This window comes from Hemitrygon akajei, chromosome 6, assembly GCF_048418815.1.
Source record: "Hemitrygon akajei chromosome 6, sHemAka1.3, whole genome shotgun sequence".
NCBI lineage: Eukaryota > Metazoa > Chordata > Chondrichthyes > Myliobatiformes > Dasyatidae > Hemitrygon > Hemitrygon akajei.
The window spans coordinates 122,494,136-122,506,922 of record NC_133129.1 but is presented as its reverse complement, the minus strand read 5'-3'; the positions used below and the strand labels follow the sequence as shown (position 1 = coordinate 122,506,922).

The 12,787-nt window shown below is 38.9% G+C and overlaps 1 protein-coding gene across 6 annotated transcripts in view; it reads right to left on the bottom strand.

Moving 5' to 3' along the window:
• Nucleotides 1-12,787, bottom strand: part of phf21aa (PHD finger protein 21Aa) — a 395,003-nt gene that overhangs the window by 35,275 nt on the left and 346,941 nt on the right. For 4 of the 6 annotated variants that reach the window (XM_073049159.1, XM_073049162.1, XM_073049160.1 and 1 more), the window contains 3 exons: nucleotides 8,274-8,353; nucleotides 6,850-6,910; nucleotides 407-561 (listed from right to left, as the gene is read on the bottom strand). In XM_073049159.1, the coding sequence (XP_072905260.1) occupies nucleotides 407-561; nucleotides 6,850-6,910; nucleotides 8,274-8,353 (296 nt within the window). Of the gene's footprint in view, nucleotides 1-406; nucleotides 562-608; nucleotides 632-6,849; nucleotides 6,911-8,273; nucleotides 8,354-12,787 lie in introns of all 6 variants that reach the window. The other 2 variants (XM_073049161.1, XM_073049163.1) reach the window with 1 other exon arrangement.

Here is a 12,787-nt window from a genome sequence, read left to right as displayed (position 1 = left end):
AGCAACAAAATTTAATTTCACTATATTATAATAATAATAATGCAAACAATAATTGAAGAGTCAATCCATTCTTCTAGAGAATGGATTTAGGGATTTAGAGCAATCAAGAATATAGACAGGAATGTTAACCACGGTTGCAATATACTGTATGATGCACTTTGCACTGCATACAATAATATTGTGCTGTTGTGTGAAGCTGGAAGCTTTGTTTAGTAACTACATGCATAGAAGAGATGTAGAAAGAAATGGAGGTGAAGGGTGAGGAGGAGGAGGAGGTGTGAAAGCTCACATTTTCATTCAAATGACTGTTACTCCATTTTTATACACTGCCACCCATGATAAAAGATTACGTAAACTGTGACAATGAATGCTCTGGCTAGGTAACCCTGTGAAATATGTCACTTACATCTACAGAGCTGGGACTGGATGCAGACTGTGCTGAAGCACCAAAACTGAGCAAATTCTCTGTGTTTTCGAAATCTGGGGAGGCAGGATGACTCGGAGGGGAGGAAGGTGCCATTGCCCCCAAACCCAACACGTGATTGTACTTAGGAGGGCGACCTACACGTAAGAAAGAAAACAAGAACAAAATATATACAAACACATACCTTCAACCATTGATCCTCATTGGCTGCCATTAAGAGAAAGGGGGAGCACAGACAGCATTAATACACAATCGTATGTTTAAAAAGTCAAAACAAGGAAAATGCAGCAACAACAATGGCATTAATTGATTAATAAATGGAATAAAATGAAGTTAATATATTTGTCATAATAAATGTTACTTGATTTACTACGTACAGATGTTTAACACTAGGATGAAACTATTATTGGTAATATAGTAACTTTTAAGTACTATATGTAATGAATTTTAAACATTATGGATTTTCCTAACAAAATTCCAAAAGTACTTCAGATTTAAATATCAAGCAATCAATAAAAAAGTTATAAGAAGATTGTCAAAACCATTTCCGGGAATTGTTGTTTTAAAGGTTTCTAATAAAATCACCCTACCATAGATCGGAAGGCCAGTGTGCGTTGTACTACAGTAGCTGTTTCAATCTCAATTCTAGTACACAACCTATTACATTTGACGAATTTAAAGTAACTCTATCTTCAGTTTCTAAAATTAAAAGCCATTTATAAAAGATCTCCTCCAGAAAATTACATTGAGGAATGCTGGTATTAATAAAAAGAAAACAAATTTGATACTATCTCAGCAATAACAAAAAAGTGGGTCTTTGCCGATCTTGCAATCAAAATGAAGACTTGGAGGATGCAGTCGTTGAAAGCACTGCTTAAAGGCAGTCCACTATTTACACTAGGTATCTGCGCTGATTTTGTTCACTTACAATCAACCAGAAGAACATGTCAGCGTACATTGAATGAATCCCCGTCAATAACTATAAGGAACCAATACACAGTTTTATAGTACTGCGGTAGTTTTGGTAATGTTCTAATTTATTCTGTATTTCATTTAAATACATTATTTGTTACTCAGTTAAATGATAGTTTGTTTTTTATATCCTTTTTAAAACTATTTCCCTGAAACTTTGGCTAATTGGTCTAGCTGCTTAATTGGGCTAAAATGTACTAGTCTCAATGTGTCCTAATTAACCAGAACACACTATACATTAAAAAAAATAGTGACCTTTTACTACCCATTTTAATGTAAATAATAATGTTGATATAAAAAGTATGATAAAGTTAGTGTTTATACTGAAGATAGTTAATTCTACTCAGTAGAGTGATAGATAGATATTTTATTGATCCCAAAGGAAAATAGTGTCACAGTAGTATTGCTATTGCAAGTGCAGATATACAAATATTAGAAGAGAAGAAAGAATAAAATATCAGTTACCTCAAACAGTCTAACAGAAGTAGATCATCACTTCCCTAGCTATAGGTTGACTCATTATATAGCCTAATGGTCGAGGGTAAGAATGACCTCATATAGGGCTCTTTGGAGCAGTGCAATTGTCTCAGTCTATTACTAAAAGTGCTCCTTTGTTCAGCCAAGGTGGCATGCAGAGGGTGAGAAACATAGTCCAAAATTGCCAGGATTTTCCATAGGGTCCTTTGTTCTACTACAACCTCCAGAGAGTCCTGTTTGACTCCTATAACAGAACCAGCCTTTGTAATCATTTTATTGAGCCTTTTGACATCACCTGTGTTGATGCCATTGCCCCAGCACACCATTGCATAGAAGGCTGTACTGCCAACAACAGACTCGTAGAACATGTCAAGGAGAGGCCTGCATACTCCAAAGGACCTCAGTCTCCTCAGGAAATAGAGGTGACTCTGGCCCTTCTTGTACACAACCTCTATGTTGGAGCTCCACTCAGTCCGTCATCCAGGTGCCCCTACTTGTAAGTCCTCACCATCAATGGTAACAGGGAGCTTAGTCTTCCTAAAGTCCATCACCATCTCCTTTGTCTTACTGAGGTTGAGTTACATATGATTCAGTCTGCACCAATGACAAAGTCCTCCACCAGGCCCCTGTATTCATCCTCTCGTCCTCCACGTATACACCAAACTATTACGGAGTCATCAGAGAATTTCAGCAAATTACTTGACTCAGTGAGGTATCTAAAGTCCGAGATATATAGGGTAAACAGGAAGGGAGCCAATACAGTCTCCTGTCAGGCTCCAGTGCTGCTTATAGCCACATCTGACACAGTTTAGTGGCTGCACAAACTACGGTCTGCCAGTCAGGTATTCCATTATCCAGGATACAATGGAAGTGCCAGCCTGCATTAAATGGAGCTTTTCCCCCAGCAATAAGGGCTGGATGGTATTAAAGCAACTTGAGAAATCAAAAAACATGATCCTCACAGCGCTGCCCTGCTGATCCAAATGGTAGGAGGCTCTGTTCAGCAGGTAAATGACAGCATCATCAACTCCAATGTGCTCTGGTAAGCAAACTGTAAGGGATTGAGATCTGATCTGAACACTCATTCAGGACCTTGAGGTCACAATATTTGGTCCCAATGCTTTGCTGTGTCTGAGTTTCCCCAGAGCTCTTCTCACCTGCTAAGTAGTGAAGACCAGCCCATGATGACTGGGGAGTTGGTGGAAGGTGGCGGCTGGGGGAGGTAAAGATTGGGACAATAGCATTTGGTATGTAGAGTAAAGGATATCACTGAAAAATGATATTCTTGTGTTCCTGCAGAATGAGTTACCACTTTATTATATTGCTTTGTACAATATGTCACCACTTATTTGCTTAGTAGTCTGGAAAGAAAGAAAATTAAAAATTGCAGATATTGGAAATCTGAAATAAGACCTGGAAATGCTGGAAAGGCAGAATCTGCAGAAAGAGAAAAAGAGTTAATGTTTTAGGTCAAAGATCCTTTGTCAGAAATGGGCAAGAAAGAAATCAAATTTCTGAGAAGATGGGGAGTGACGAATTGAACAAAGGAACATCTCCAATATGGGGAAGCATGCTTTGCCAAGGTGTTCCCATGTACTGTATCTGCCGTCCCCTGTGCAGCCTTCTTTATATCAGTGAGACCCAATGCAGATTGGGGATAGCTTTGTCAAGCGGCTTCACTCTGTCTGTCATAAAAGACAAAACTATTGTAATTTGACTTCCCATTCGCATTCTGACATATTTGTCCACACCCTCCTCTACTGCCATGACGAGGCCAAACTTAGGTGGGAGGAGCAACACCTCATATTCCATCTGGGTGGCCTCCAGCCTAATGGGATGAACATCAATTTGTCTAATTTACAGTAATTTTCACTCCTTCCCCCTCTCTTTCGTTCATTCCGCATTCTGGTAACCCTCTCACCCATTCTCTTCTCACACCTGTCCATCACCTCCCTTTGGTTCTTCTTCCCTTTCTTCCACAGTCCATTGTCCTCTACTATTAGATTTCTTCAGCCCTACATCTCTTCCACCTATCTCCACTTAGCTTTACTTCACCCTGTCTCCTACCTACCCACCTTCCCCTTAACCTAGTTTCATCTATCAGATGCCATACTGTACACCTTCTCCTCCTCTCACCTTCATATTCAAACCCCTTCCTCTCCCTCCTGATGAAAGGTATCAGTCCAAAACTCGACTGTTTATTCCCCTTCATAGATGCTGCCTGACTTGCTGAGTTCCTCCAGCATTGTGTGTGGGTTGCAAGTATCAAGATCATCTAATCAATGGAATGATTGGGGGAATTAAAAATAAAGAATGAAAACCATGAGTTGAGATCTGTTATAAAGGGAGAGTACATGAGGCTAAAGGATATGCTGAGCAGGTCTGGCTATGTTAATGAAGAGAGAAAAACTGAGCCAGTATCACTTACAGCCAAAACAGCCAATTCTGATGCAGATAGAGAAAGTTATACCTGAATGAATGGAATGGAAGTGGAATGGAGAATTAAAGAGGCAGACAAAAGTGGACACTGAATCACCACTGAAGAATGAATACAGATGCTCTACAATGCAGATACCTGATCTACATTTGATTTCTACAATGTAGAGATCACATTGTAAAAACTGGATTTAGTACGCTGGATTGGAAGAAGTGCAATTAAATGGCTGTTTCACTTGTTAGCCTATATGATAGGAAGTGAAGATAATGTCTATAATTACATGAAAAAAGTACCAGAAGATGAGTGTTTGGTGGGACAGAAGAGCAGACCAGAGGGTTGCAAAGATAATAGTCCCTTTGAAATGCTTAAGGTGGATGAGAAAATGTTTGGCAGTGAAATCTAGCTGAAGCTGGCAGAAATTGTAGAAAACAGGCTAGTGAAATGAAAGACTGGGACCAAAGAAATTCTATCTTTCCACTGTCAAGGAGAGAAGACAGTGAGCGAGGATACAGGGATCTGTCAATTATAGTAAAAGGGTAGTCAGTGTTATTCTTGAGGATCACACAAAAATTGCTGGAGGATCTCAGCAAGTAAGGTACAATCCATGGAGGGAAATGAACAGTTGATATTTCAGAACAGACCTTTCATCTGCACTGATGAAGTCTTGATGAAGCACCTTGACCTGAAATGTTGACTGTACATTTCCCTCCACAGATGCTGCCTGCCTGTTCCACCAGCAATTTATGTGTTTTGTTCAAGATTTCCAGCACCTGCAAAATTTTAGTGTGTCTGTAAATCTGGATTTTTGTTTTTCAATTGTATCAAATGTAAATATTTTTTGAAATGTTAAACATTGCTCAGTAATGACAAACATATGCAAAGATCTCAGCAGTGCAATTCTTGGAAATCAGACAAGTCAGTGTGTGATATGGAGAAAATATTTGAAGACACTGCTAGTAGTGGGATACAGAGATATTATCTGAGCACAAGGCTTGAAAACACTAGATTACTGCAGCACAATGGAGTGGTTACAAGCCTTATGCCCAGTAAACAAATGTTTTGATGTAGGAGTTGGAAATGTATTCTTACCAAAAGGGAAAAGTTCTGAAGACTTGTGGCTTGTAGAGAAATATTTCTAAATTGGGTATTAGCTGTTATCCAAGACTGTCCATATGGATTTCTTCTTTTTGGACAAGTGCCTGCTCTTTACAATGGTGCTCAAATTTTTGATTTCTTTAAAAATCAAGTCATTTTAATAGTAATAACTTAATACCTTTAAATATGAATTGATATGAACAGGTAAGCTAAAGGGAATGTATACTTATTGAACAAAATTCCTTTATACTTGACAGATAGACCTCAGTATGTGCGGTTGGGAGACTCTAGGTCTGACACGGTGGTCAGCAGCACAGGAGCGCCGCAGGGAACCGTACTCTCTCCGGTCCTGTTCACCCTGTACACATCAGACTTCCAATATAACTCGGAGTCCTGCCATGTGCAGAAGTTCGCTGATGACACGGCCATAGTGGGGTGTGTCAGGAATGGACAGGAGGAGGAGTATAGGAAACTGATACAGGACTTTGTGATATGGTGCAACTCAAACTACCTGCGTCTCAATATCACCAAGACCAAGGACATGGTGGTGGACTTTAGGAGATCTAGGCCTCATATGGAGCCAGTGATAATTAATGGAGAATGTGTGGAGCAGGTTAAGACCTACAAGTATCTGGGAGTACAGTTAGACGAGAAGCTAGACTGGACTGCCAACACAGATGCCTTGTGCAGGAAGGCACAGAGTCGACTGTACTTCCTTAGAAGGTTGGCGTCATTCAATGTCTGTAGTGAGATGCTGAAGATGTTCTATAGGTCAGTTGTGGAGAGCGCCCTCTTCTTTGTGGTGGCGTGTTGGGGAGGAAGCATTAAGAAGAGGGACGCCTCACGTCTTAATAAGCTGGTAAGGAAGGCGGGCTCTGTCGTGGGCAAAGTACTGGAGAGTTTAACATCGGTAGCTGAGCGAAGGGCGCTGAGTAGGCTACGGTCAATTATGGAAAACTCTGAACATCCTCTACATAGCACCATCCAGAGACAGAGAAGCAGTTTCAGCAACAGGTTACTATCGATGCAATGCTCCTCAGACAGGATGAAGAGGTCAATACTCCCCAATGCCATTAGGCTTTACAATTCAACCGCCAGGACTTAAGAACTTTTTAAAAGCTATTATTAATGCTTTTTGAGATAGTGATTTAGATGCATATCATATTTTTTTTACTGAGTTAAGTATTGTATGTAATTAGTTTTGCTACAACAAGTGTATGGGACATTGGAAAAAAAGTTGAATTTCCCCATGGGGATGAATAAAGTATCTATCTATCTATCTCATCTAGACAAATGAAAAAACTATTTTGTTACATTACATAAGCTTTCAAAACCAAGGCTTTATTTCTCAAGACTAGCCGTGCCATCACTATTACTTATAGTAAATGACAAGTAAAAGTGAACAATAGAACTTCCAAATATTCACTTGTTTACACAAAGTTACCTCTTCTCCGTGTCCCAGGCTGCACAGGACTGTTCAAGTAAGTTACTGCAGATTTTTTGCGCTGTATTACAAAGAAAAAAACAGTGCAAATCTCAGAAACAAAGAATAAAACAGTTCGTCCATTGGTTTGCATGCTCTTCCCACTAACCCTGATCCCTCTGATTCTATCATTACAAATTCAAAAGGCATTTCATATTGCTACCGAGAAATCCAAACGTTAGTTCCCAAAAGTATTACAAAAAGAACTGAGAACTATAATTTATATAGCTATTACAGATATACTGTATAAAGCTTATTAAAACACCATAATACAGCATTCTAAAACATATTAAGTGAGGTATAATTACATTTATTAACAGTATATTTAAAATATGCATTAATTCATGTTAACTATTTGGAAGTATTAAAATTAGAGATTTACATGTTTAATGGATGGCAATAAATCTAGGACATCATACAGAAATCATCCTTGATATTTATTCCCATTCAATCCTTTGAGTATTAAACAGGTTAGAACTTTTTTTTATTATTCTCTCCATTCTATATGAGAAAATCTCTTTTTAAAAAATTCTTAATAAGCAGAATTAATGATAGCCTGAGTGGAAGGCAGGTTAAAAATTAACTAGCCCACAAAATTAGATTGCAGAGTAGTTGATCTCTTCTCCTACTGATTATGGAAGTATTAAAGTGGCTTCCTGAAAAGAAGCTTATACCAAATTAATCAATTCTCAAAACAGCTGAAAATAATTTAGAAAATTACTGAAAGGCATGGGAATAGTGCAGACTGGAAAGATTTAAATAATCCTATCAAAATGTTTCCTAAATTGATATTGAAATTGTATAAAATATTACCTTGTTTGACTGGGTTTAGGAATTATGGGTATTTTGGTGCTCTTAATAACAATTTATTGTGCAGTTTCAATCTAAGTACTGAGATGTTGGGAACTGGAATTTCCACTCCATGATTTGCTTAATTATTTATCTTAGTTCAATGTGAGGTTGGCAATGTTCATCAATAAGGACTATTTAACAACATTAATTATATGAGAAGGCATCTTTAATGACTGAAATACAGTCATAGCATCATTCTGCATGGAAACAGGTTCTTCTGCCCAACTCATCCATGCTGACTGTATTTCCCAGTGAGCTAATCCCATCTGCCTGCATTTAGTCTGAAGCCCTTTAAACATCTCCTATCCCTGTATGTATCGAGACGTCTTTTAAGTTTTGCTAATGTGCCCACCTCAAACACTATTTCTGGAAGCTCATTCCAAATACGCACAAGCCTGTACATGAAGAAAAAAACCCTCATGTTCCTTTTAAAACTCTTGTTTCTGTTCTTAAACCTATACCCTCTTGTTTTTAGCACCCACTCCCTTGCAAAATCTATGTGTTGAATGAAGTTTAGGATATTAAATTAGTACCTCTGGTTCAAAGATCGCTCCACTATACACTGGATTTGCAGTTGTTCGTCGTTTCCTTTCTTGTCTTTTGCTTTGGATTTCTGTGTAAAATCAAAGATAGTAGTTACAGGAAAACAAAACACTTCCAGTACACTTGCAAGTAAAAAAAAATATAAATAACAAGTACACCCACACACACATATATATATGAAAACAAGTACAAATATAATGAACTATCAAATTCTTAAATCGTCTCTTGATTTTTCATCAAGTGTAAACAACCTCAGTGTAATCTATTTTACTTTTCCTCAGTATTCATTCTTAAGTTTCCTAAGCAACAAGACCAGAGCAATCTATTTTCCTTTTCCTCATATGGTGCCCCAGTGGACCAGGTCAAGAATCTGATACCTTCCCTGCTGCACCAACTCCTTAGCCACTCATTCATGTTCCCTAGCTTCCTACTTGTACCTTCACTAACGCATGACATTGGAGTAATCAGCAGATTATTTGACATACTGCTTTTTAGCCTTCTGCAGGACCTCATCCTTTTTCTCCCCCCATGTCACTGATACTATAGGGGAAGGGTTCTCAACATTTTTTATGCCATGGACCCTTACCATCAACCGAGGGATCCATGGATGCTAGGTTGAGAATCCCTGCTGTAGGGTAATGTAATGGATGACAGATGACAAATATTGTTCATAATAGTAACTGTTCCACATAATTCACAAACACAATATTGAGTTGTGCTCACTTTAAGAGACAGTTTCTGACTTAATGGCATTAGTGTAAGGCGAATGTTCTTGGTTTGGTTGGAATGGAAGTAAAGGGCAAAGTCTTTGGTTAAGCACGTAAAAACACTCTTGCATGCTTTATTCACAAAATCATACATTAGTGACCCCAACGCTTTTGGACAATTCCAGATTTGCTCAGCAACATGTCAACCAATGCAGTCACTTTGAATCTGCCCAAGTTTTGGGAGCAGCACACTACTGTGTGGTTTGTAGCTCATGTTGTGAGAAATCATTGCAGGCAATACCAAATTTTATTATATTGTAGCACTGCTAAGTAGTTTCACTGTAACTACAGTGGTGAGTCCACTAGAAGACCCACCTGCACATGGTAAATATGTCACTCTGAAAACTCAACTATTATAGACCTTGGGACTGCAAGTCTGAGCAGGCCAAACAGCTGTTCTCCTTGCCTGGCCAGGGTGACATTAGGTCTTCAGAACTAACGGACAGGGGACTTCCGGTAAGATGGCGATTGTTTAGCTGCTCCGAACTTTTGTTCCGTTACTGTCGCTACCTTTGCACTAAATGTCTCCATTTTTTAAACCTTAGTTAGGAATTATTTCGGTATCTCTTACTTGCCTGTGAATATATCTAACTTACAATGTCTAGCAAGAGTTCTAAATCCGGGAGAAAAGAAGCTATGACCCCGTCGGACGAGACTCTGGTTGCGCTTGGAAAGCTCCGAGACGAAATCTTAAAGGAATTTAAAACCGCTTTCAAACAGTTAGAAGACAAACTGGATCGGATCAACGATAAAGTGGACAAACATGCTGAACACTTATCTCGCATCGATTCGACTTCTGAAGATTTAGAAAGTCGTGTTCAATACTTGGAGACTCTCTGTTCCAGCTTAGAGGAAAAATCTAACAAACTTCTTTCCAAAATGGTGGATCTCGAAAATCGCAGCAGACGCTGTAACATCAGAATTCTGGGATTACCAGAGGCGACTGAAAAGGGATCAACCGTGAAGTTTTTCGCCGAGTTTCTCGGAGTTATTCGGGAAAGATTTGCTTCCGAAGCCGCCCGAGCTCGAACGGGCACACAGAGTTTACGTTCCCCCCGGAATTCTGGGCTCCCGTCCGCGACCAGTAGTCTTGTGTTTCCATCAATACCAGGTAAAACACAAACTGATCGTAGAGGCGCGTCGCAGGGGGTCGCTTCCTTTCAAGGATACAACCATTCGCTGTGTGGAAGATTTTGCACCCCAGACCTTAAAGTGCTTTTTGATCGTGGTTTCAAACCTTCCCTTCGTAACCCTGCTGATCTGCGAATCAAGCTTAATACCGGGAAATACAAGTGGTTCAAATCAGCAAAGGAAGCTGAAGCGTCTGTGGCAAGTCTTCCGGCTATCCAGTCATCTTCGGAATCTGATCGGACCTCCTAAAATGGTGGATAAGTACTCCTCGTAGTAAAATTACTTTCTCTGGACTCGGAATTCACTTCAATCACTCAGACATTATTCATTGAAACTTTAAGGGCTATTTGACAATCTCTCCCGGGATTTGGTGTGTGTGTAATCTATTTTTACCTCTGTATAACCTTACCTACAGAGTTCTACAACTAATTCTAACTTGTTTTGGAGGTTCGAAGTCTTTAGTGAAGGCCTCCCTGTTTGTCGGTTCACAGTTCAACTGCTGATTTATTTTTCCTTTGTTTTAAATATTTATTTATTTTATCTTTTTCTTTTCTTCACCCCTTTTTTCTAATCTCTGAATTTTTTTCTCCCTTCTCTGTAAATGGTTGATAAATACTCGTCTTGAATTTATAATTTTCCCCTTCCTCTTTTTTTTCTTTTTCCTTCTTACCTTTTTTTTCCCCTTTCTCTTACTTTATTCTTCTATAATTTTTCGTGGGTAGGTTAGTTTTGGTTTTCTTCCGATTTTCTCTGTATTAAGTTGTATATTTCTGCAGAAGGTGTTCTAATCTGTAGTTATGTTTTCTAGTGCATAAACTAGTTATTATTTGCTATAGTATTTATACGGAACTGTTGTTAATGACACAGATCTGGAAGTTGTATTTGGGTTAATTTTTTTGGTAGAGCTAGCTACTTGTTTTGGTAGCCATCTAGTTTTGGGTTGTGCGGGTGGGGTGTATTTTCCAGTTCCAACATCTCTTTATTGCTTAGGACATGTTTATATTTTGACCTTACGAATCTATGTTTACATCTCTGCTTCCAGACTGCTATTGTACTGCTTGACTTTTTATATGCCTGCTGCCTTTTATGCATTAGTAATTGATAATGGCTAGTGCACTTAAATTCGTGAGCTGGAATGTAAAGGGACTGAACCACCCTGTTAAAAGGAGGAAGGTATTCTCACATATTAAACAACTCAAAGCTGACATTGCTTTCCTCCAAGAAACTCATATTCGGTGTTTTGATAACTCTGGCTTCTGTCAAAGTGGGCGGGTCAGCATTTTCATTCATCCTTTGCCGCTAAAGCTAGGGGAGTTTCCATTCTTATTAACTCAAATATTCCTTTTGAACTCCATAATAAAATATCTGATACAAATGGCCGTTTTATTATTGTTTCTGGTAAACTATATAACACTAAAGTTGCACTAGCAAACCTGTATGCCCCCAACTTTGATGATGTTAACTTTTTTGAACGTTTTTTTTCCTCACTACCAGACTTAAACTCATACTCTCTTATACTGGGTGGTGACTTCAACTGTTGGTTGGATCCTAAACTGGACCGATCGTCCTCTGTTACCAGATCACCTACTAAATCTGCCTTAGCTATTCAATCGTTTCTCTCTAATTTTGGTATCTCTGACATATGGCGTTTCCTCCATCCTACGGAGAGAGATTATTCTTTTTTCTCACATGTTCACCATACCTTCACTAGAATTGACTATTTCTTACTCGATAACCAACTTATCCCATTTGCCCACTCTTGTGACTATCAGAGTATACTGATCTCTGACCATGCCCCAATTACCCTCTCTCTGTACTTTCCTGGTCTCCCTCAGAGGAACAAACACTGGCGGTTCGATTCAACTTTATTATCGGATGATGATTTCGTAAAATTTATTAAGGACCAGATAACCTTTTATTTTAACACTAATACATCACCTGAAGTGCCATCCCAGATTGTCTGGGATGCCATGAAAGCATATCTGAGGGGTCAAATAATCTCTTACACAGCAAATCTCAATAGAAGATCCCGTGCAGATCGAGCAGACCTCATTAACCAGATTAAAGATTTGGATCAAATATATGCCCAAACTAAGAACCCTGAATTATACAAGAAGCGCATTGAACTCCAAACTAAATTTAACCTTCTGTCCACTCAACCTGTCGAACGCCAACTTCTCGAAAGCAAGAGCCGCTTTTACATTCATGGGGATAAGTCTGGTAAATTCCTAGCCAATCAGCTGAGGCGTTCCAAAGCCAAACAACATATTACAAAGATCCGGAAGGAGAACGGAGACTTTACATCGGATCATTTAGAAATTAATGACGCATTTAAAAATTTTTATTCTCGGCTTTATTCCTCTGAATCCCTGAATGACAATATCTCTGTGGATCAATTTTTACAGAATCTGAATATCCCCTCACTTTCATCTGATTTCAAAGCCAAACTCAATGCGCCTATATCACCAGAAGAAATATCTTTTGCAATTTCTGCACTGTCCTCAGGGAAATCTCCTGGACCTGATGGGTTCCCTGTGGAATTTTATAAATCATTCTCCTCACTTCTTTCTCCTCAGTTACTTTCAGTATTATCTGACTCGTTTAAT